Below are 21,098 nucleotides of genomic sequence, written 5' to 3'. Positions count from 1 at the left end.
TTCATTCATTGTATTCATATAGGGCCAATGAGTGTAGCTGTTAAAAATCATCAAAATTGAAGTTAAAATAACCGTTAAATTGTGATTTTTCGTTTATAACCGTCGAAAAGCTTTGTCCCGTTACTTGATCTCTGAATGTTTGTTTTTTGAGATTTTTTGTTGATGTGATCTCAAAGCATATACAAACAAGTTTGACGGTTGGGATCATTGAAATTAATTTCGGAGAATTCGTTTCCCATCAAGTTCAATGGTGTATATGTATATATATATATACACACATACACACCATTGAACTTGATGGGATACGAATTCTCCGAAATTAATATATATATATATATATATATATAAATATTTTTATTAAGTAGATTTAAATCTATTTATTTTGTACATATAATGTCACGCCCCAATCCCGACATACGACTAGAATTGACACGTGGCGTCAACAAAAATCTGTATCTATCATATCCCACCTCCGGGATATGGCTAAGCACAACTCAGTAATCGAATCACATAGTTATTTTCGTATGCTTTATGGCTGCATCTAACCTTCCTGTTAGACTACCTACGTACCCTAGACAGGGATCAAGCCATTCGTAGTTCGTCATGCACAATAATTGACATATAACACAGTCCGATTAAGTCGAAAGGTATAACATTTCTCAATCAGTCAATAGAACTTGACAAGCATGAAAATACTAGACTCAGGGTTACATAACAACCCATCTGAAAATCATGATTTCCCCTCCAACAATATATAGGCCATTATGTCACAACATGATACCGCAATTCACAACATATATCATTTCAAAGAATCAACGATGTATAATACCATTCTCTAGCCACATTTATCAACAAGTCTAGTCATAACAATAACCATGGTATCCAACATAACAATCTCACATGACGATTAACATATCCCACTTCAACCCTCACATAATTTCCTCACGTTTCCCACATAAATTCGCGTTTCATAGCGAGTAACATATTTAAGAATTAACAAAGAACATATTAATCTCTAGAAACATTAATCAACTAAAATACTCATGATAACTCCACTCATATCCAACGTCATTCCACAATCACATCAATCAATAATGTCAACCATCACATCATCAATAACACATACAACAAGTCGAAACGCAAGGCTAGAGCAACACAATTCAGTTGAAGACTACATTTTAAAAAAAGGGGATTTTGGACCGCACAACGGACCAAGGCTCCAAAGGGGATTCCGGACCATCACTCAACGGAATCCAAACAGAATTCAGTTCCAATCCACCCAACCGAATTGAACGGAAGTCCAAGAAACATAACAACGGCTCGAAGGAACAAGACATGATTCAAGTTACCCAATTCACGAAACTCAACGAAACAAAGCAATATTTGAGTAAAATCCACATCACAATGGGTCATCGGTCATTTACTAGCCTCACATCTCCCAAGCAATTCAATATGCATTACAATTATGTGTCATAACCATTTCCAATACCCAAGTTACATCACATTTCACTTCATCATACTAATCACTATACTTCCAACATTATATTTCAATACATAGCTTGTAACATATCAAGGAATCACGAAGTACAATATTAACATTTAATTACGTTAATCAATCAATGAGATAACATATCATTTCACGAATTTAATTAAAGAACTCTACATAATTCCCAATTTGGGTTAAGAATAATAACATGGTAATTCTAATTTATTTTCACAATATCTATTGTGGGTAATTCCCATCTACTCGAATTTAGGATTCTAAATCACCTTACGGAATGAACAAGAGCAAGGATTCCGGACCACTCAACGGAATCCAACAACATTGGGTTCCGGACCACTCAACGGAACCCAAACCAAGATACGATTCCGGACCGTCACTCAACGGAATCGCGGAGTGGAGTAGGAAGGATTCCGGACCATCACTCAACGGAATCCAAACCAGGATACGATTTCGGACCATCACTCAACGAAATCGCAGAGTAGAATGTGTAACACCAATCGATAAAACAAGACATGGATCAAGTTACTCAAGGTACAAAGACTCAATGAAATGAGAATGAATAATGACACGAGGGTTGAAACATGTTTCGAAGCAACAAACCCCATAACAATGGATTAAAGGTCCACTACTAGCTCTCGCATTTCATCACCTCAATCCAATCATACAATACAAACCATATTTCCAATCCACAAGTCAAATCATACTTACTGAAAATAGATCACTGGCCACAAATAAAATAACACTCCAATAGAATTCACATTTAATTAACATAGGTCTATGGCGTATGTATATATATAATTCACATTTCAATATGCAATTCGAATCACTTTTCCACAATATTACCCATCCATAATCAAACCACATTTAATAAAAATAGATCGATGGCCAATTATAAAAGAAATCACATTTTAATAGCTTAGTTTGGTTAGTAATGTGTGCTACTTGTATTTATACTCTTGATTGTACTTTTGTGTTCCGATTAGGCTCTTCAAAGGAACAAAATTAATATTATCTAAAGAAAGTACACTGATTATGGAATCTACCACTCAAATAATATCACTCAATTAGTAGTAAAGAAGATTAGAAAGGAAACTGGAAAAGAAAATAGATGTGGCAAAAAAAGGTACTCTACTTCTCCACAAAATCTGCAGAAAACAGCACTATTAGACCAAGTTTAGGCTCCCCTTGGGACATTCCAAACTAAACCAAATCATGTGATATTATATGGGTTTTGAAGCTTGTGTTCTGTACTTTAAAAGCATACAAAGTTTGTAGAAAACGGAGCTCTAAATTGGAAGTTATGCCAAAAGGAAAAAACGGAGTCTTGAAACTGGAAACCCAATTTTCTGCCGCTGTTTGGCAGCCCGCGACCCAAACTTAAAGAAGGTTTTGATCAACCAAAACTCAACGAAATTGAGTGAAACCAATTGGGTTACGATCATGAGCATATATACTTTCAACACCCTAAAAATTTTCTCCAAAGGAGCACATGAAGGCCTAGAAATTAAGAGCCAAAGAAGGCTACTCGAAACTTGAGTTTTCTTTGCAAAGAAATCAATTTTCTGCAACTTACGTAACAACCCACTTCCAATTCATATCACATATCCCAAAATACTTCCCGGTAGTCCAGAAGTCACGTACACAACATCCAAAACTAACATGACTCAAAATTAACAAGAAATTGACCTTTGAACCAAACCCTTGATCAAGAAATTTGATTTACACACCCAACAATTGAATCTTTGGAAACCAAGCTAGACATAGGTTCACATGGTCACTAGAAGGTATTTAAAACCTAGACAACACTCGGGAACGATCCCACGCACTGCCACACGCGGTGGAAGCCAAGATGGAGGGTTTACAAACCCCGAATTTCAACCTTAACTAGAGGAGCTCAAATTTACGTGGTAGCTAGAGCTCAACAAGGGAAACACTTTTCACAACTAGGCCGGCGATAAATTCTAACCGGAAACAGTCCAATTTCACCGGAGAAAACCGGATTTCTAGGTGTTCTAAACACCCAACTCTAAATTGAATACGAAAGCACAAACTAAGCATACCCACTTGAAGATTATGAAGAGTAGATGAAGTTTCATACCTCACTCGAAGGAAATCGTTGCCGGAATCACCGGAAAGATGATAAATCCGCCGGTAAGGTCGTGGACTTTGCGACCTCGAACTGCACGGATGGAAAAAGAAATGGGAAAATATAAAATCACAGAGATGTAGAGCTCGTCAAGAGCTTTCCAGGGACACCAAGATCATCCAAAACGGAGCTCGGATGAAAAAGATACAAGCGGGTCAAGTTTGGTGGTTTTATGGGTCAAATTCCCCCCTAAAACGGTTTTGTGCAGTTTCCCCCTCCCATTTTCTGAAATCCCCCCAATTTATAGCATTTTGGTAATATAACCAAAATGCCACCAACTTCAAACGACTCTTAACTTCTCCGTTCAGACTCGGAAATAAGATCTGTTTGCGCCTACGCGCTCATGGAATCGAACTCTACCTAACCAATTCAAGAGTTGACCGAAAAGGTCGAGAAAATTAGAAATGACTAAAGTACCCCTCACTTCGTTTTCTTAAATTTGGAGAAATAAAGAACTAGTTCCAATCAAATCTTCGAAATACGTCAAGAATAAAATAAAATAATAATTTTGGGGACGGGATACCACATATAATTGATTGATACACGGAGTAGTACATCATGTGAGTCATTATAAAAATAGTGAGATATGTCATATGTGTGATAAAAAGTTAATAACTTAAAAAAAAAACAAAAAAATTCTCACCACTTCTATTAATTTTCATTTTTCCCTCTCTTTTTTGTTTCCTTTTCAACTTTTCTTATAATTTTCACTTTTTCCTCCGGCAGCCTACGGTGCCTACCCATCTTTCCCTAATTCCCTCTCTTTTTTGTTTCCTTTTCAACTTTTCTTATCATTTTCATTTTCCCTCCCTTTTTCTTCAAAAAGTGCGGCACTGTAGGGAGTGGAATGAAATTATCAATTATGGAATCAAATCAATGGATGCATATTAATTAATAATTATTATAGTTTTTATAAAATTTAATTCAAAATTTAATATATATATATATATATATATATAATTATTATAGATAGTTAATATTTTGGGGGTATAATTATTATAGTTAATTTAATATATATACAAATATATATTATAGTTTTTAGGGGTATAAAATTGTTAAATTAATATATATAATTAATACAATATTTTTTTAGGGTTATAAAATTATAAAAATAATATTCTTCTTATCGTGTATCGTGTTACCCACGTGTATACCCGAATCAACCTGTTATTTTAACAGGTGCTTATCGGGTTACCCGATAACGATCCGATTCGTTATCGTATCGACCCGAACACTTGTTAATTTCATGTTATGTCGTGTCGGATTATCAGTTCGTGTCAGAAATTCTCAGCCGTAAGTGTATGGTGTTATATGTCGTTTGCCGTCTTTACCGGCCTATAGAGACAAAGTTGGACTCCTCCAACATTCATTTAATCAATAATTAATGAGAACATATGAAGTGACGTTTGTTTTATCTTTTTACTTTGTGACAAACAGCCAGTCAAGTAAACGCAGATGTAGATTATTTATTTATTTAGTTATTGGATTTTGTCTGCAAGATTTAGGGACTCCAAATCCAACAGTGTGGGCACGGTTTGGTTAGATGAGACTTTGAGGTGAAATTAAAATTACAATTGAATTTTTTACAGTTTTGTTCGGTACTATTTTGATGCTTGAACCGAAGTGAAACAACCATTCTTTAAAGAATAACATTTAATATTAGAGATGAAAAATTATGTACAGGCTATATGTGAGAAGTTTACTATTAATATTACTGTGACCTTTTCTTAATAGAACTTTTCGAATAGTATGATTAAAATGGGACAATGTAGATGATGCTGTTAGTGTACGACGTAGGGTGTAAGAAGTTTATAACCTTCCACCATGCCTCCTCTTCTTCTCCAATCGACGCTAATGGTCAAGGGATCTTCTCGAAGCAAGAGGCATGATGGGAGCGGATGCTGTCAGAGGGATTGGACCGGTTGAGCTTTTTGGATTGTTTTATTATCACCTCACATATTAGTAAATACATTATATGTTAAAATATATAAATTCTGAATACACCTCAAATTATTATCCAAATTTTTTTTTATTTTTTTCAAGCTCTTAAAACCACTCACAAGTCACAACTTCCATTATAGAATAAAACTCTAACAAATAAAAGTAGAAACACGTCGATAAAAAAAAAAATTATTTTGACAAATAAAACATTCAATCAACATTTTAGCTCTTTATTAGGCTCATTTGTAAAGACTTCTTTGAAAGCACTTCCGCTCAGAGGCGTTTCTTGTAAAAGCACTTCAATTACACTCCGCTTCTTTTAGAAAAATTTCAATGGATTCTTTAACCCAAAAGTACTTTTAACTTTTTAATGCCAACATGATCAAAAGTTTTTGGTTATCTGAAAACGTTTTAGTTAACAAACCTTCAAATGTAGAAATCAATAGAGAAATACAAGAACCTGTACAATTACAAATGGACTGATTTGCACAGGACTCAGACAAGCACGATAAGTATTCATAAACCATCATTCATTAAACAAAAAAAACATAAACTCCTCCACTTTCCAACCATTCTTCCAACATCTCTATACCACATCTAAAATAAAAATACAGTTCCTTGAGTTAATGGCATTCATTTGAAACTCTCTTCGATTTACACGCCTAACGAAACTGTGAGATTAGTGTAATTCGTAATAATTGACAACTCCAAATCTCATGCATGTTTACATTATTCATACAGAAGCACCTCTACCCGGAGAAATGAGCGCGCTAAAACGCAGCTCAGGCCTACATCAGTTCTTGTGTTGAAGCCTCCCACTTTCTGCACCAGCATAAGGATCGATAATTACATTTATAACAGCTGGTTTTCGTGCCGAGAAGGATTCTGAAAGGGCGGACTTGAGTTCTTCAGGTGTCCCAACAAGATAGCCTTTGCCTCCAAAGGCTTCAATCAGAGTGTGATAACCCGCGCTTGGGACGAAGGAAGTGGGAGCAGGGTCATCCTTGTAAGGCCCACTAATTTCATCTGGGCTTCTTCGATCGCCACCATATACGCCACCATTGTTAAAGACTATCACAACAACAGGTAACTGGTATCGAACCAATGTCTGCAGAAATCAAAGAAAAAGAATACACGAATGATATTATCTCTTGTACAGCCCAAGTAACGCATATACACACACTATAAACAGACAGACAGGCAATAAGATAAACATTATCAATGGACATTGACCAAACAAAAAACATTGATGATATAATGGAAAATTTGTAAGGGAATCTTGATTACAGGAAAGAAATTTCAAAGGGTGATCATGAAAGAGAAATCAAATTTTCTAACAAAATTGCTTCTAGCCCACTAACCTTAACAAAAGCTGCGCTCAGCAATAAGGGAAAATTGTGAATAGGGGAACAAAGTATGGCAATGTGTCGAGGTCAAGCTTTCAACGACCGTTTCTTTCCTTTTTCTTTTCCTATTATACAGAAGACCACCAGACCCTCTTCAAACTTTGGACCAAAGACACTACCAACGACATCTCTCACCAGAAACTACGCCTTATCTTTACTCGAACTATGAGAAAAGATGGCCTTACCTACGACATCTCTCAAAAGATGGTCTTACTCCAACTATGTTTTTTTGTCAGACCATGTAAATCCTATGTATTTAGAAACCTATTGTCGCATGAATTCTCAATACACCACCAATGTAACCCAAATGATGGAACTTTGGTCCGCTACTAGTACTAACCACCAAAACCTAACTTGCTGAAGCTTTCAGAGAGAGAAGTCTGACCATCATTTACCTCAAAGTAGCACAACTACAACAAAAACAGCAAATGTCTACTATTTGTTTAAATGTCTCCAGGACTGTGTGCTCTATAAATAAGACACAAGGGTAGATATCTACCGAGGAAATCACAAATATCATGTCATTCTCTAAATCTCAACACATTTTGAGAAAAAACTGCACATGCTTCAAGCTGTCTTTGTTACGTATTCCAAAAGTTTCTAATACAAAGGAAAGCCAACATCAGACTCGATGTGGAGATGATGGAGGTCATGGCCCCTGCAAATTTTTCAAACAAAAAGTCCTTACTTGTGAAGATAGAGACTAAAAACCTCCAATGTATATAACCGAAAACATGTAGTCCCCCCTCAAGACCCAACTCCTACCACTCCAAGTATAATCCAGCCTACTTTGTAAGTCCCTTCAGCACTTAAAGTTGCCCATTTTTAACCCCAACTTCAAATAAGATGCTCACTCACTACTTAAGCTAATCATGTCCAAACCCATGCGACTGCATGTTCAAAACTAAGCTAATACTAACAGAAAAAAAAAACTAAGATGACCAGTTAAGCTGTCCAATTATACGTTTCTTTCTCTAATGTCTTTTAAAACAAAAAATAAAAACCAAAAGGGAAAGGAAAAAGGGTTACTGTTATGTTTAATATTATTTGTACTATTACTTTCACCAACCTAATAAACAACACCTAGGTTGATAATGCAGCACATATGCCATTAAGCATCTCACTTCCAAATTCTTTTTATTCCTATACCTAACACAAAGACCACCAAATTTTCTTCCACATCTTTCGAACTAAACGAAAACCGCATCAAAACCAACAACCGGCAAGCAGATGTCAGATGACTACAAATCAAGTTACTCTAACTCTCTAAACCATTAATGAGATTGACCAACTCAGATCCAAAACAATTTCATGGGGAGGAAAAGAAATCACAGTTTCGCAGCACAATCTGTGTGCCTTCAAATGAAAGTATTTATGTAAACAAACAGGTTATCCTTGCTAAAGGATCAATCACAGCTATCAAGCATATCACTAGCAGATAATTTGCCGGAATTAATATTTAATAACCATTAGCACATATTTTTTATGACAACGCATGTGAGGGACCATACCTCAACTTCCATTGCACTGAACCCAAATCCTGAATCCCCTTCCACTGCAACAACAAGCCGGTCAGGAGAAGCTACCGCACCCGCAATGCAGTAACCCAATCCAACCCCCATTGTTCCCCAAGTCCCTGCATCCAACCTGGTCCTCGGCTCGGTCTGAACCAACACAGACCGACCCACATCCATAGTGTTAGCCCCCTCGGAAACCAATATAGGAGCAGGGCTCCCCAACCCTGCAATTGCATCTCTAATAATCTTCATCGGCGTCAAGAAATTAAATGGCACAACTTCCTTAGCCAACTGAGCCTCCATTTTCGAAACATTGTCCTTCACCTTACTCAAAATCGCTGCAACCCACGGATGAGACTTCCCCAAACAAAAAGGGTCATCCTTGATCCCCAAATTGATATTCTCCAACACCAACTTTGCATCTCCAACCAAACCCAAATGTGGTTTTCGCAGCTCAATCTCTTCCTTACTAACATCAACCAAAATGAACTTCACATCCTTGGACCACTTGGGCGGCTCACCAAAGTGCAAAAGCCAGTTAAGCCTTGCGCCAACGACAAGCACCACGTCACACTTCCCGATCGCCAGAGACCTTGCCGCGGTCGCCGCCAGCTCATGAGTGTCCGGCAACAGCCCCTTCCCCATTGGAGTGGGCAAAAATGGGATTCCCGTCCTCTCCACCAGCTTACCCAACTCGTTCTCCGCTCGAGCAAATGCAGCTCCTTTACCAAAAACAATCAACGGCCTCTCCGCGTGCCGGAGCAGCGAAACGGCCTCCTCAATCTGCGAATTCTGCACACACGGAACCTTCTCCGACTCTCCGAATTTCTCGGCGGCGGTGGCCAATAAGCTCTCAGCCTCCGCCTCAGAAATTGTCTGGTGCAGTACATCCGAAGGAAAATCCAAATAGCACCCTCCGGGTCGACCCGAACCGGCTTTTGCAAGAGCTTGAAACACGCAATCCGGTATTTCTTTGATTGATTTAGCTTTGGCGGAGAATTTGGAAAAGGGTTCGACGGCGGCGATCTGATCGAGCTCCTGGAAATCTCCGCGGCCGAAATCTTTCTGGTCGCACGAACCCGAGATCATCACCATGGGCCAAGCATTGGCCATGGCGTTGGAAAGACCCGCGAGCCCGTGGACGCATCCGGGACCCGAGACCGTGAGGAGGACTCCGGGTCGACCCGTTAGATACCCGTAGGCTGAGGCGGCGTAACCCGCCGACTGCTCGTTGTGGAAGGCGATAAACCGAACTCCGAGCGAAACCGCGCGGTTCGCGAGCGAAGTGACGGGAATTCCCACGACTCCGAACATGCGGTCGACGCCGAACCGGGCAAGGGCCTTGGCGATCAGCTGGTTGCCATCGAGTGCGGTTGTGGTTGATTCACCCATTGGATCTGATTGCAGTGCTTCTTATGGTTTGGGGGGAAACGAGTGAGTGGAGTGGGTACATATAGACACAGAAGTTGGACGATTATGCCGCCGAGAGATTGTTGGGAAATGTGTTATGTCGGGGAGGTGGTAGAGAATTAGGAGATGGGTAGATGGAGAAATCAAATTTGATAAGGAATGCTGAGTCAGCCGCTGTTGCTTTTCTGCTTTGATGGGCGGCGGTCTGTCTGTCAATGGCGAAACGGAACGGGAGCATTTTTGCTAATCCCCATAAAACTATATGCTCATCATTACTTAATTAAATGACACGTGTTATTTTATTTAATTTTGATTAATTTTTTTTTAAATTGAAAAACTAATATTTAATGTAAAAATTAACTAAAATTAAATGAAATAACACGTATCAATTGATTAGATGTATGATAAGCAAACTATGATGAGCAAAAATACTTCCAAATGGAACATAAAGCAATTTCCTATGCCACGACGAGTTTATTAGTTGATGTTATTATTGTGCATAAAAGGCGTAACAGTGGCATAAAGTTGATATGAAAATTAGGCTTCGACTTCTAATCACAAGGCACGCAGCATACTGTTATGCCGTTTGCATAAAATATAGATGTTACGTTACTACTTCCTTCCCCTCGAAAAGAAAATTACCATTACTTTTTTCTGTTGCAAGATATGTGCTTCTGTGGACTTAAGTATAGATCATGAGAGTTCAAACTTTGTAGAAAAGTGAGTGCATTTTACATCTTAATGTTTGACCAGAATAAATACACCTATGTTTCGGAGTGTCAGCACTTCCAGGACGTATGACATCATCTTTTCATGCCAGGTCTACCAATAACTGAAGATGATGCTGCTTCAACAGGACATGAAATACCAGTTCTTATTGCTGGTCAGTTGCTTGGTAAAAGTGGTTCAGAATTACTAGAGGAAGAATCTAACATCATGCCAGACGAGGAATCAATACCGGTAGATTTACCAGACTGTATCGTGAAATGCAAATCAGCTTTCAAATGCAGGTTATGCCCTAGAATTGTCTGTTTGAATGAGGAGAGTTTAAGGGCTCATCTGAAATCCAAGGTAAGATGTGTGTCATAATTATCTTAGGGAAATTTGAAAAAAAATGTCAAAAGTTATAAAGGGAAGTTGGAAAAAACTTTAAAAGTTCATTTACTCTTTACGAGACAGAATGCTGAACATTTAAGTAACAGAGAGCAATGTATTCGTGTAATAAGATACGATTTAAAATTACTGATTTAGAGAACCATTGAGATTTGAACCTATTTGCTTAAGCTATCTTTTATACAACGAGATATGCAGTCTTGCGAGATGCAGAGGTTCTAGAAGGGTTCCTAACCACTAGTGGTGTAAGGAAGGAATACATTAATACAGCTTTGTTATGTTGTGCTTGCTCGCATTTAATTGAAGAAGTGCCAGTGTTTTTATGTGGTCTTGTCAAGACCAATTACTAGTGACTAATTCTATTGTTGTTATTATTGCAGAGACATGCTCGATCTAAGAAACTATTAGACGAAGGTAGGCTGAAGACCATACTGAACGCTGATGGGAAAATTGATGAAGAGGAGACCCCTGCTTTATATGCAAAAATTCTAGCTAATTCACAGGTAGGTCTCTCGTATATGCTAAATTAAACCAGGAAATAAAGTCACATGTGCATGCATGAAATTAACCCATCCCTGCTACTTTATTCTAGGGTATGCCGAGAAAGAGAAGTAAAAGACGGGACAAGAATGGGTCGAAAAAGGTAAAAAAACATCACACCACAATGTTTGGATATATCTAGGCTTTAAAGTATATAGTCTGTTATGACTTATAACGGATGTTGTAATATGCAGAGGACGAGATATGGTGGTAAGCAATCCAAAGGGAACCCAGCCAAGAGAAGGCGTGGATAAAGTTCTAAGAATGTTGCTTTTGGTTACTGTCCCGTGAGAGAATACAACTGCGAGAAAGGAAAACAAGGATTTGCTAGGTTTGTACCGAATTAAGGAAAGCTATTTTAAGATTTTCATCGCTTCCTAGTGATGTGGCTAAATGTGGAAATTTTCAGGTCGACGGGCCGAGGGCCCACTCCAACAACACCGATACTGTCCCCACTTAACCACCTGCACAATCCTCAGGTGTGGGGTTTTATCACAAAAGGCCTCGGTGTTAATTAGAGAGGGGTATTTCTATTTAAAGCACTCTTCTCTTCTCCCTCTGTCCGATGTGGGACTGGGGGTTCCAACACTAAAGGACTGCTTGATAATACTTTTCTGTTGTTTAGTTTCGGCCAAATTTTGTTTTAATCTTAGGTTTTATCCCTTCTTATTACCCACTTAGCTTTTGTCATCAGGAGAATGAAAATGATCACGTCTTGCATTCATAAGATTTTAAGATTCACAGAATTGACTTGACAAGCATAATGTTTACATACCAATTGATGCTAATCCGACGATTGCAAACATTTATCCGAAGTGTAATTATCGGTAGTTCCACAAAGGGGCTAAAACAGATTTCAATTCAAGGGTCAAACATTGCCCCTTAAACTCGGAAAGTTTGAATCGGAAGAACTGTAATAAAAGCCACAACAAAAACTATACACAACAGACATCTTGGTTGAATGATTCAGCTCATACACAGGCTAAAATGGAGGCATGGTTCTTCTGTTATGGAGTCAGGGTGCCGATGCAATAACTCAAACACGCTACTGCTAAAATTCTTGACATAGGCTATCGGGCCAATAAAACAAGTGAAACACAGAACCATTGCATTTTACTTTCACGACTACCTTGATTACGCAAACTTAAACAAAGAAAAAGCTCCAGAAGTGATATTAGTCCAAAAAGTTAAGATTATACACAAGGTTCGGTGAGATTTCAGGCTAGTAGTGAACATCTGTCTCCTATTGCTACAAATTTGATAATCCCAGTCAGCACAAAATATCACCTGAATGAACGAGACTTCCAACAACCAAAAGTCAGCATAGCTTCCTGAACCGATGTTTACTGTAGCTACAAGGAAGAAGTTATTAACTTCAAAACCCCTTCCCCGGTAGGGACAAAGCATTGGTATCCTTCTAATTTTTTTGGCAATCGCCAAGTGAAACGTTATGCATAATGTTTTCCTAGAAAGAGGATATCAAAAGTCAAAAAGGAATTGGAAGCCTGTGATTCAATACCTAAGGTTTCTGCTCCTCTGAAGGATCTACGGGCAAAACTAGCTGTTCTTCGCTTCCATCCGCCTCATTAGGCTGATCACGCGGAGAGGGTTGTTCTCCACTCTCAGTATTCTTTGGCTGGAAATTGATGGGGAACTTTGTGACCCTGGGCTTATCAGACAAAATGTTTCTTTGAACCCTATCAATCAAGACCTTTGGAGGAGGTTCTTCTCGCAGCTGCTCATCATCATAATCATTGTTAACATAGTAGCCCACTCGGATAAATTCCTGACCAATATAAGAGCAGGTCAACAGAAGCACTGTCACACCAATGATGTCTTCATCACGAATCTTGGATGGGTCAGGAGGATCTGCCTGCAAAATGATCAACAAAATTAACTGGAGTTGATTCAAATTCAAATGCACCTTGTGAGTCAGATGTGAAAAGAATACGGTAGAAGGATCTAGTGGAAGCTTACCTGTAGTACAAAACGATAGTTTCCAACATTGACGGGCCCAACAAGTACACTCTCCAGTAGTTGGTCATAAGTCTCATCCTCAGCAGATCCCACGTAGATGAGCTTCCATTCCAAATCTGTATTGGCATAAAAATTATTCAACAAGTAAACAAGGCATCCATACACTTTTAGTTCACCTAGAACTAGAAAAGCATGTGCAACTAGGTGCTACTTGTGCAATCTCAGAAAGTCAGCTCCCCATTCCATTCAAGTTTCATGCAAACAATCATCACCATTAGTGAGGGGATGACTCAAGAATCTGAAATAGGATATGATAATTTCCAAAAAATATTAAAGGAAGGGTATGGAACTAGAAGACTAAATCTTTTAACAAGCATCTGTACATAATTACTTTACTGTCTGTTGTCCTCAATAAGTCCGGTTAGGTCAATGCTTCAAGTTGGTGCTACTTGGTGGTTAAATAATTTTCTGTCGATCAAAGCTATAAAATTGGAAAGATTTTAGAGTTACAGCTCTACTGTTTGCCTAATTACACGGTGTTACGTTTTCACTCTTTGAAAGATACCTTTCTGGTTTTCTGTCTACAGTTCTATATGCAATACCTACGCAATTATAGCACCTCAGGCAAGTACTATAATTACATTCAAGTGACTGACATGTTAAACAATATTCCATAGCTGAAGCACCTCATCAATGCATCTATTCTTTGCTAAATTTATTTCTATTCCAAAATCCAAATCCATTCACCTTTAGCTGTATTTAATTTAACTGCAAACAGTCTAAATAGATCCAATCGCATCAAAGAACAGGAAGGAAGAAAGGAGGGGGGGTGAGGTCAGGGGTAAGGGCACGACAAAGACATTGAAACTGAAATTACTGGAATAACAATAAATATGTATACAGTGCACCCTCGAAATGCAGAAATGAATTGTTATTAGCAAAGCTGATAAATCAAACATGGTCATTGATAGAAAAGATTACCACCAATCTTTAGAACATACGCTTTCTTGAAATGCATACAAAACACAGTTTGACTTCTTTCAGCATCACACCAAGTCCACTGCGACGACATTTTCTTATTTCCACTTCTCATTCAATGGCAATCCAATGCTACAAATTCTTCCAACATACTATAATGTTTATTGTTCCAACTACATCGTGAAAAACGAAAAGAAGAAACACTCATCAACCAAGAAACAGTTTCACTTCTGGCTCAAAACCCAAACAATAAACTCAATCAATTGGGTGTATATCCCCAGTATTTCACAACAATAAGATAATAATCCAATCTATAGTATATGAGCTCTCGCACACCCATCTCCTTGCAAGCCAAGAAAACCCATTTTTTCGGAAGATAACTTCTACCCATTCAACATTACATCTAACACTTCAATCTCCAATTGTTCTGCCAATTTCCCAATCAAACACGAAAAAAACCCTAATTCAAACTCAATCATAAAATTAAAAATAACAGTACAAAAACTAAAAGAAAGAGAAAGAGGGGAAAGCAGTACCGTCTTTGAGAGGAGTGTTGCACTCGTAAGAAATTTCGAACTGGAAGGGTGCCAGAAACAGAGCCGGATTGTCGAGCACCGTCACGTTCGTGATGTTAATGGCGCTCATTGCAACGAAGCCCAGACGAAGAAGAAGACGACAACGACTGTGACTGTGACTACTACTCTACTCGCGTACGATTTCTTACGGACGGATTGAAACCCTAGGTTTCAGAACCTTAATCGAAATCCCAAGCCCGAATCGCGAATTGGTTTCGGAACACTGCTTTTATTTACTTCCATTTTTTTTTTTTTTTTTTGCGCGGAGAGGGATTTGATTTGCCGGTTCGATTTGGGAGTTCTGGGTTTTGGGGGAAATTTATTGATGTCGTTTTAAAGAGAGAAATGGAAAACGGGATAGTGACCGGATGGATACGGGCGATAAGCGGTGTCGATTTGGCGGGAGATTTTTGGTGAAGGGTGAGGAAACGGTTATTTACTGGTGTGGGAAACTTGAGGCGGTGAGCCTAAAAAGGATAAAAATGGACTCGTTGCGAAACTAATTGGGTAGTGCTAAGAACCATAGATGATCAATGTTGGGTGAGAAGTAAAAATGAGAATGTGAATAATATTTTTCAATTAATTATTATGGTGTTTCTTGCTTTACAAGTAATATAAAGCTTATAAGGAATTGATCTTCAAAACTTTGATGTGGTAACTTAGTAGGACAAACTCGTAGTCTAAGAAGAAAAGTGAGTTAATACAGGATATTGATGTTTCACGTCTCCCGGTTGATCATTAACACATACAAGGGTATGACCAACTTATAGTAGGTGCCTCATCAAAACTTCGTTAGGCTAGTAAAAACTAAGTAGGAAAAAATGTTTCCAATCGTAGGTAAAGAGTACAGTAAGGTCATATGAGTATGCTTCAGAGGATACTCCCTTGAGTTCGACAAAGCTTCCTATGAGAACTACCAGTGATGCAAATATGAAAGTTTAAGTAATCCAATTCCTTGAACAAGTTTATGAAAAGTATATTTCTGCAATGACTTCATGAAGAGGTCGACAAGATTGTCTTGAGATTAAATCTACTTGACTTCGATCTTCTAATGCTCTTGTTGATGGGTGAAGGAAAACTGCAATGCAATTTGTTTGGTATTGTCGCCTTTGATGTATCATTTCTTTAACTGGTTGATACTTGCAGTGATGTCGTCATGAATCGTTGTTGGATCGCCAATGATGAAAGAAAAACAACATGAGGTTGTAATGTGTTCAATCACCCCACAACTGAAAGTATTCATGTGATGCTTCATGTAGAGCTAGAATCTTAACGTGATTTGAAAACGTAGGAACCAAGTCCAGTTTGGTATATCTTTAGGAAAAACCAGATTAGATGATCAATTCATTAAACCAATGTAGAGCAGGGTTCTCATCCTATTGCTCCATAAAAGTTTACCAAATCAGTAATAAATTTGGGGTCAGAAAGCCTGTGTCCAAAACAGAAGGAAAAACCAGATCAAGAAACGCTACATAAGGAGTTATAGATATTTACTGCTTTCCATTGGCAAACATGATATCAAAGACAAATACGCAGATGTTGGCCTGCACATGAAAGAAAATGTTTGAAAACAAATTCAATATTTCAGAACAAAAATGAAATCTACCCATACATTACTGTTTGGACTTGATTTTACACCATCGGCCCAAGCAATCGAGGCCGTTGAGTAAGGATGATTCTTAATCGTCGGATAAGAAAGTTACAATAATTTTGTTGTTATTAGAGGATAATATTATGATTTTTAATCATGATAATTATCTTTTAATAATGAATTATCTTGACACTTTTCTTGTACGAGATAAATGTGACTCAAACTATATCGAAACAAGCAAAATAGTTCAATTTAGTTTGGGATTCTTAGCATTCAACGCGGGATTGAGCATCATGCATTATAAGAGGCTTAGCATGTGGTGGCATCAGTTGGTAACCAAGGTGGAGTCCAACTTGAATGATTAATTACGTGAAGTAAGCCATTGTGATGCATGCATGGGATAATAATTAGCAAACTCAAGGCTGCCAAATGAAGTGAATATTCTATGGATAAAGCTTGATATTCCAAGGTTTGAATGACAATGCTTATCTTTAGCAAAGAAGGAATTGGCATACCAAGCTTTGTTACGTGGTTTTGGCTAAAATGCATGGTTAGCATCAAAGACGTTGAGTGCCACGACTTTCATTGGATAATCATCATCTCCACGTAAATTATTATTTGTGGAGGTTGATGGTCACATATGGATTTTGCGCTAAGTTAGTTCTATAAATACCAAGCGGCAGACAATTAAAAGAGGACCTGGAATTCAACACCCAACTGCCCTGCGCAAAACCTCTCAAACATCTTGAGATTTCTTTTATTTTCTTTTTCCGCCGACACATCTTCAGTTTGGATAAACAGCACTGTGAAGGCAACCGGCGAACATCTTCAGTTTGGATAAACAGCACTGTTGCCGTAGAATCAACCGTTCCCGAAGCACCTTCAGTTTGGATAAACAGCATTGCGTCGAGGCCGACTGGTTATCTATCCAAGTCTCGGTCGAGAAGGATTTTCAAATCCTTATTGGCAGAGGTCATCTCATTAGCCTTCCCGGCGAAGTGAGGTGTTACCAGGTTACTACATTCGGCACCTTGAGAGCCGAATTTGATATTGAACTTCGTAGAACTAGCAGCCTTGTCTTCAGGCTCGAGAATCCAAAGGCCGAGATTTGTTCCTTCCTCGGCCGCAGTCGCAAGATAGAGAAGTCACCGACGCGCTCAATGCAACATCAACAAATTTTACTCCTCGGCCAGGCTCGGCCGACGAGTTGGCACGCCCCGCATTCGACCGAAGGACGTAGTTAGCTTATTAGTTACTCGGCCTGCGCACCACGTAGGTTTTGTAATTTTTAGGATCAACAATTACACAATTTTTTTATACGAATTTTATCTATCACGTGAACCTGTATAAATAGTCTATCAACATTTTTTATTAGATTTGATTTATTATGTAAGGAAGGCTTTAGAATGAACATCTTATGTTTCCCAATTAAGAAGCACATTGGATAGCATCCCGATAAGTCATACAACCTTTATGCTATCCAATGTAATTGATGTATCTCTGCCCCCTCTCCCACGTGACGACAATTCTTGAAAAGACATTAGCTTGTGACCATTATTCCTATCAACTGCAACTACCTGAAACCAGAAAATCTCAGAGAACTTAGTTATCCCCCAACCAAAAGAAAGAATTTAACAACTCCAGAAGAGCATCTTTGTCTGTGCTTGTCCATGAGTACAATACTAAGAACTTTTACCTCCGCATCTAGTATAAAAGTTTCTGCATCAGGCTTACAAGATGCATTAACTATGTTAATCAGATCTGGAAATCTTGATGTTGACTCCTCCCCCGTTTCGTGAAAATACACGCACAGACCCATCAACCAATTTGACCATCATATCTGAAATTATTGATGGAGTTTTGAGCTCCTATTGTTCCACATCGGGAAACAACAATTTGTCAAAGGTCTTTATATAAGTCAAGTCCTTTTTAATATTGATTAGGTGTTAGGTCATTTGGAATGAGGATTGAGGTTTGGGCCACTAATTATGTGGATTAAGCTTGATGATTATACTATAATATTAATATTAATTAATCAAGACAAGGGCCCTTGGGTCACTTGGGGTCAAGGAATTAATCTGATCAATTAGTTTTAAATTTTTAATTAAATTAATTTAAAACGTTTTAATTAATAGACACAACTCTTTGGAAAGAGTTGTATAGCTTCAGATATATCCAAAAAGTATTTGAAGAGGTATGAAAGAGCCTATATAACTGGAGTCCTCAGTTCTATTGATAGATATCCTTTCTTCATCTTTTTCTTCCGTACAAAATTCTTAGAGAGTAAACACACAAAGTAATTCGCTAGAATTCTATAATCCAATATGGGTTGTAGAATTAGGTAGTTGTATCCTGGTCGAGCAGACGTTGTAGAACCACAAGCACAAGAGTGGGACGGAAATATTGTTCGAAGGACATAACTATTGTGCTAGCTTCTACCTTCGATTCATTCAAGTTAGTATTATTATAATATTTGTATTTATTGTGTAATTGTATTCTGTATTCCAAGTGGATTTGAATAATAAAGTATAAATATTTTGATTCTGTATTTCTATTATTTTGTTGTTTCTAAATTGTTCTCCAACAATTATGGTCATAAGCATAGTAGTTGTTTCAAATCTAAAGGCTAAGCAGACTCTCTTAACTTCACATGAGGCACAGTTTGATGAATGCAAAGAACCACTTCATCAGCAGATACCACGGAGTTACTTTGAAAATCAAAAGGAATAGTTGGAGCTTCTATAGCCAGAAAAAGGAGAGGAGGGGGAGGAGGGGAGGGGAACAAGAGAAAGAGAGATCACCACCCATCTAATTCCTTTTGGGAATAAAGTATACCAGAATGTAACCAATATTTAAAATAAATGATCACAGGAATTCTCAGAAGAAAATTCTTGAAGTAAACCTCGAAAATTTCACAACCCTGAAATCTTTTCAACTAAATAAGAGTTGTCGGAACAAATTATAGGTGACACGGAACAGAAGTCTCCAACAATTTTGCATTGACATCTTTTGAACCTCTTATTAGCAAATATATTCCCAAACACATAGATTTCAGTACAAGGCCAAAGAAATTCAAAATATCTAATCATGAGTTTGAACATAAATAGTTTCAAAGGTGTATATCATAAGCTTAAATTATAAGATGTAGTGAATTTTAATTAGGCAGGAAAAATGACCACGGCAAAACAATGCATCCACAGGTAAGGGAGGACCTTACTTGTATTCACATGTAAAACCTTTTTTTTCAAAGAGCATCAGTGCTTGCTGAACACCATTCGTGATCCTACCACAAACAAACATTAAAAACACTGAGTTGCAGCATTAGTTTTTATTCTACTTGCATTCTTTAATACAAAGTAAGAAGAGCATTGGCTTAATAGGTATTCCTGGAACCATTGCCAAGGTTGACGAAGAAAATCCAATGCCTTTGTCCATGAGGGAAGGAACGACCAAATCCTGCATAGAATTAATCATGTGTCACATTCTGAAATCTCAAGATGATAAAACCAGGATGACAAATTTGAAATTTGCCTTCAAAATAGCATCAACATCTAACTTGAATTAGCTAAGAACAATGTATGATGTTTATGTTTACTATCAAAAGTGAGGCATCAGAAGATGAAAACAATCAGCCATATATAAAAGACATACAAACCCAATGGAGTGATGATGATGCGCAAGGAACTGCATTGGTAAATCTTAAATAACTGAGATTGATCCAAACACAAAAGTTGCACTTCAGGAGTCTTTCAAATAAATGACGACCGAAACTCAATACATAATCTCAAGTCATTGACATTTCTTCATAAACTTTAGTTTTATTGTATGCGGAAAAATAAGGGCTTAATGGTTAACATATAATCGATTAACACAATTTGGAGAAAGTACATCAATAAAGGCCAAATTGAGAAAAGCCGAACTGCACTACACGAAGGCTTGACCTTGCCAACATCACAGCCCATCCAAATTATCCTCATAAAAGTCAACATCCAGTTATACTGAACCACACCAAGTTGAGATATAGATTTTATTCAAGTTTGGCTTGTTTTATTCAAGTTCTGATAACTACAAACTTGTTGGATATAGCGACAGTGATTGGGCAGGAGATTCCGATGATAGAAAAAGCACTACTGGATTTGTGTTCTTCATGGGAGACACTGCATTCACATGGATGTCGAAGAAGCAACCGATTGTCACTCTCTCTACCTGTGAAGCTGAATATGTAGCTGCTACTTCATGTGTCTGCCATGCAATCTGGTTGAGAAACTTGCTGAAAGAATTAAGAATGCGACAAGAAGAGCCAACAAAGATCTATGTCGACAACAAGTCTGCAATAGCTCTAGCAAAGAATCCAGTATTCCATGACAGGAGCAAACACATAGATACCCGTTATCATTTCT

At 37.9% G+C, this 21,098-nt stretch overlaps 3 protein-coding genes across 3 annotated transcripts; 1 reads left to right on the top strand and 2 right to left on the bottom strand.

Moving 5' to 3' along the window:
• Positions 1 to 6,104: 6,104 nt before the first annotated feature.
• LOC137708055 (2-hydroxyacyl-CoA lyase-like) lies at positions 6,105 to 10,047 on the bottom strand. The gene is made up of 2 exons (XM_068447035.1): positions 8,509 to 10,047; positions 6,105 to 6,699 (listed from the first exon to the last, which is right to left on the bottom strand). Exons 1-2 carry the CDS (start codon positions 9,904 to 9,906, stop codon positions 6,385 to 6,387), a joined length of 1,713 nt encoding a protein of 570 aa, XP_068303136.1. The 5' UTR covers positions 9,907 to 10,047; the 3' UTR covers positions 6,105 to 6,384.
• A 580-nt stretch (positions 10,048 to 10,627) lies between these two features.
• Positions 10,628 to 12,167, top strand: LOC137749361 (uncharacterized). Its single transcript, XM_068489458.1, has 4 exons — positions 10,628 to 10,995; positions 11,418 to 11,540; positions 11,630 to 11,680; positions 11,772 to 12,167. Exons 1-4 carry the CDS (start codon positions 10,738 to 10,740, stop codon positions 11,829 to 11,831), a joined length of 492 nt encoding a protein of 163 aa, XP_068345559.1. The 5' UTR covers positions 10,628 to 10,737; the 3' UTR covers positions 11,832 to 12,167.
• Positions 12,168 to 12,626: 459 nt separating this feature from the next.
• LOC137749215 (probable histone chaperone ASF1A) lies at positions 12,627 to 15,291 on the bottom strand. The gene is made up of 3 exons (XM_068489327.1): positions 15,069 to 15,291; positions 13,555 to 13,670; positions 12,627 to 13,450 (listed from the first exon to the last, which is right to left on the bottom strand). Exons 1-3 carry the CDS (start codon positions 15,175 to 15,177, stop codon positions 13,097 to 13,099), a joined length of 579 nt encoding a protein of 192 aa, XP_068345428.1. The 5' UTR covers positions 15,178 to 15,291; the 3' UTR covers positions 12,627 to 13,096.
• Positions 15,292 to 21,098: the final 5,807 nt, after the last annotated feature.

Source organism: Pyrus communis, chromosome 11 (assembly GCF_963583255.1).
Source record: "Pyrus communis chromosome 11, drPyrComm1.1, whole genome shotgun sequence".
NCBI classification, from domain to species: Eukaryota; Viridiplantae; Streptophyta; class Magnoliopsida; order Rosales; family Rosaceae; genus Pyrus; species Pyrus communis.
Note: the sequence above shows the minus strand (reverse complement) of the source record. Positions and strands in the feature narration are given on the sequence as shown.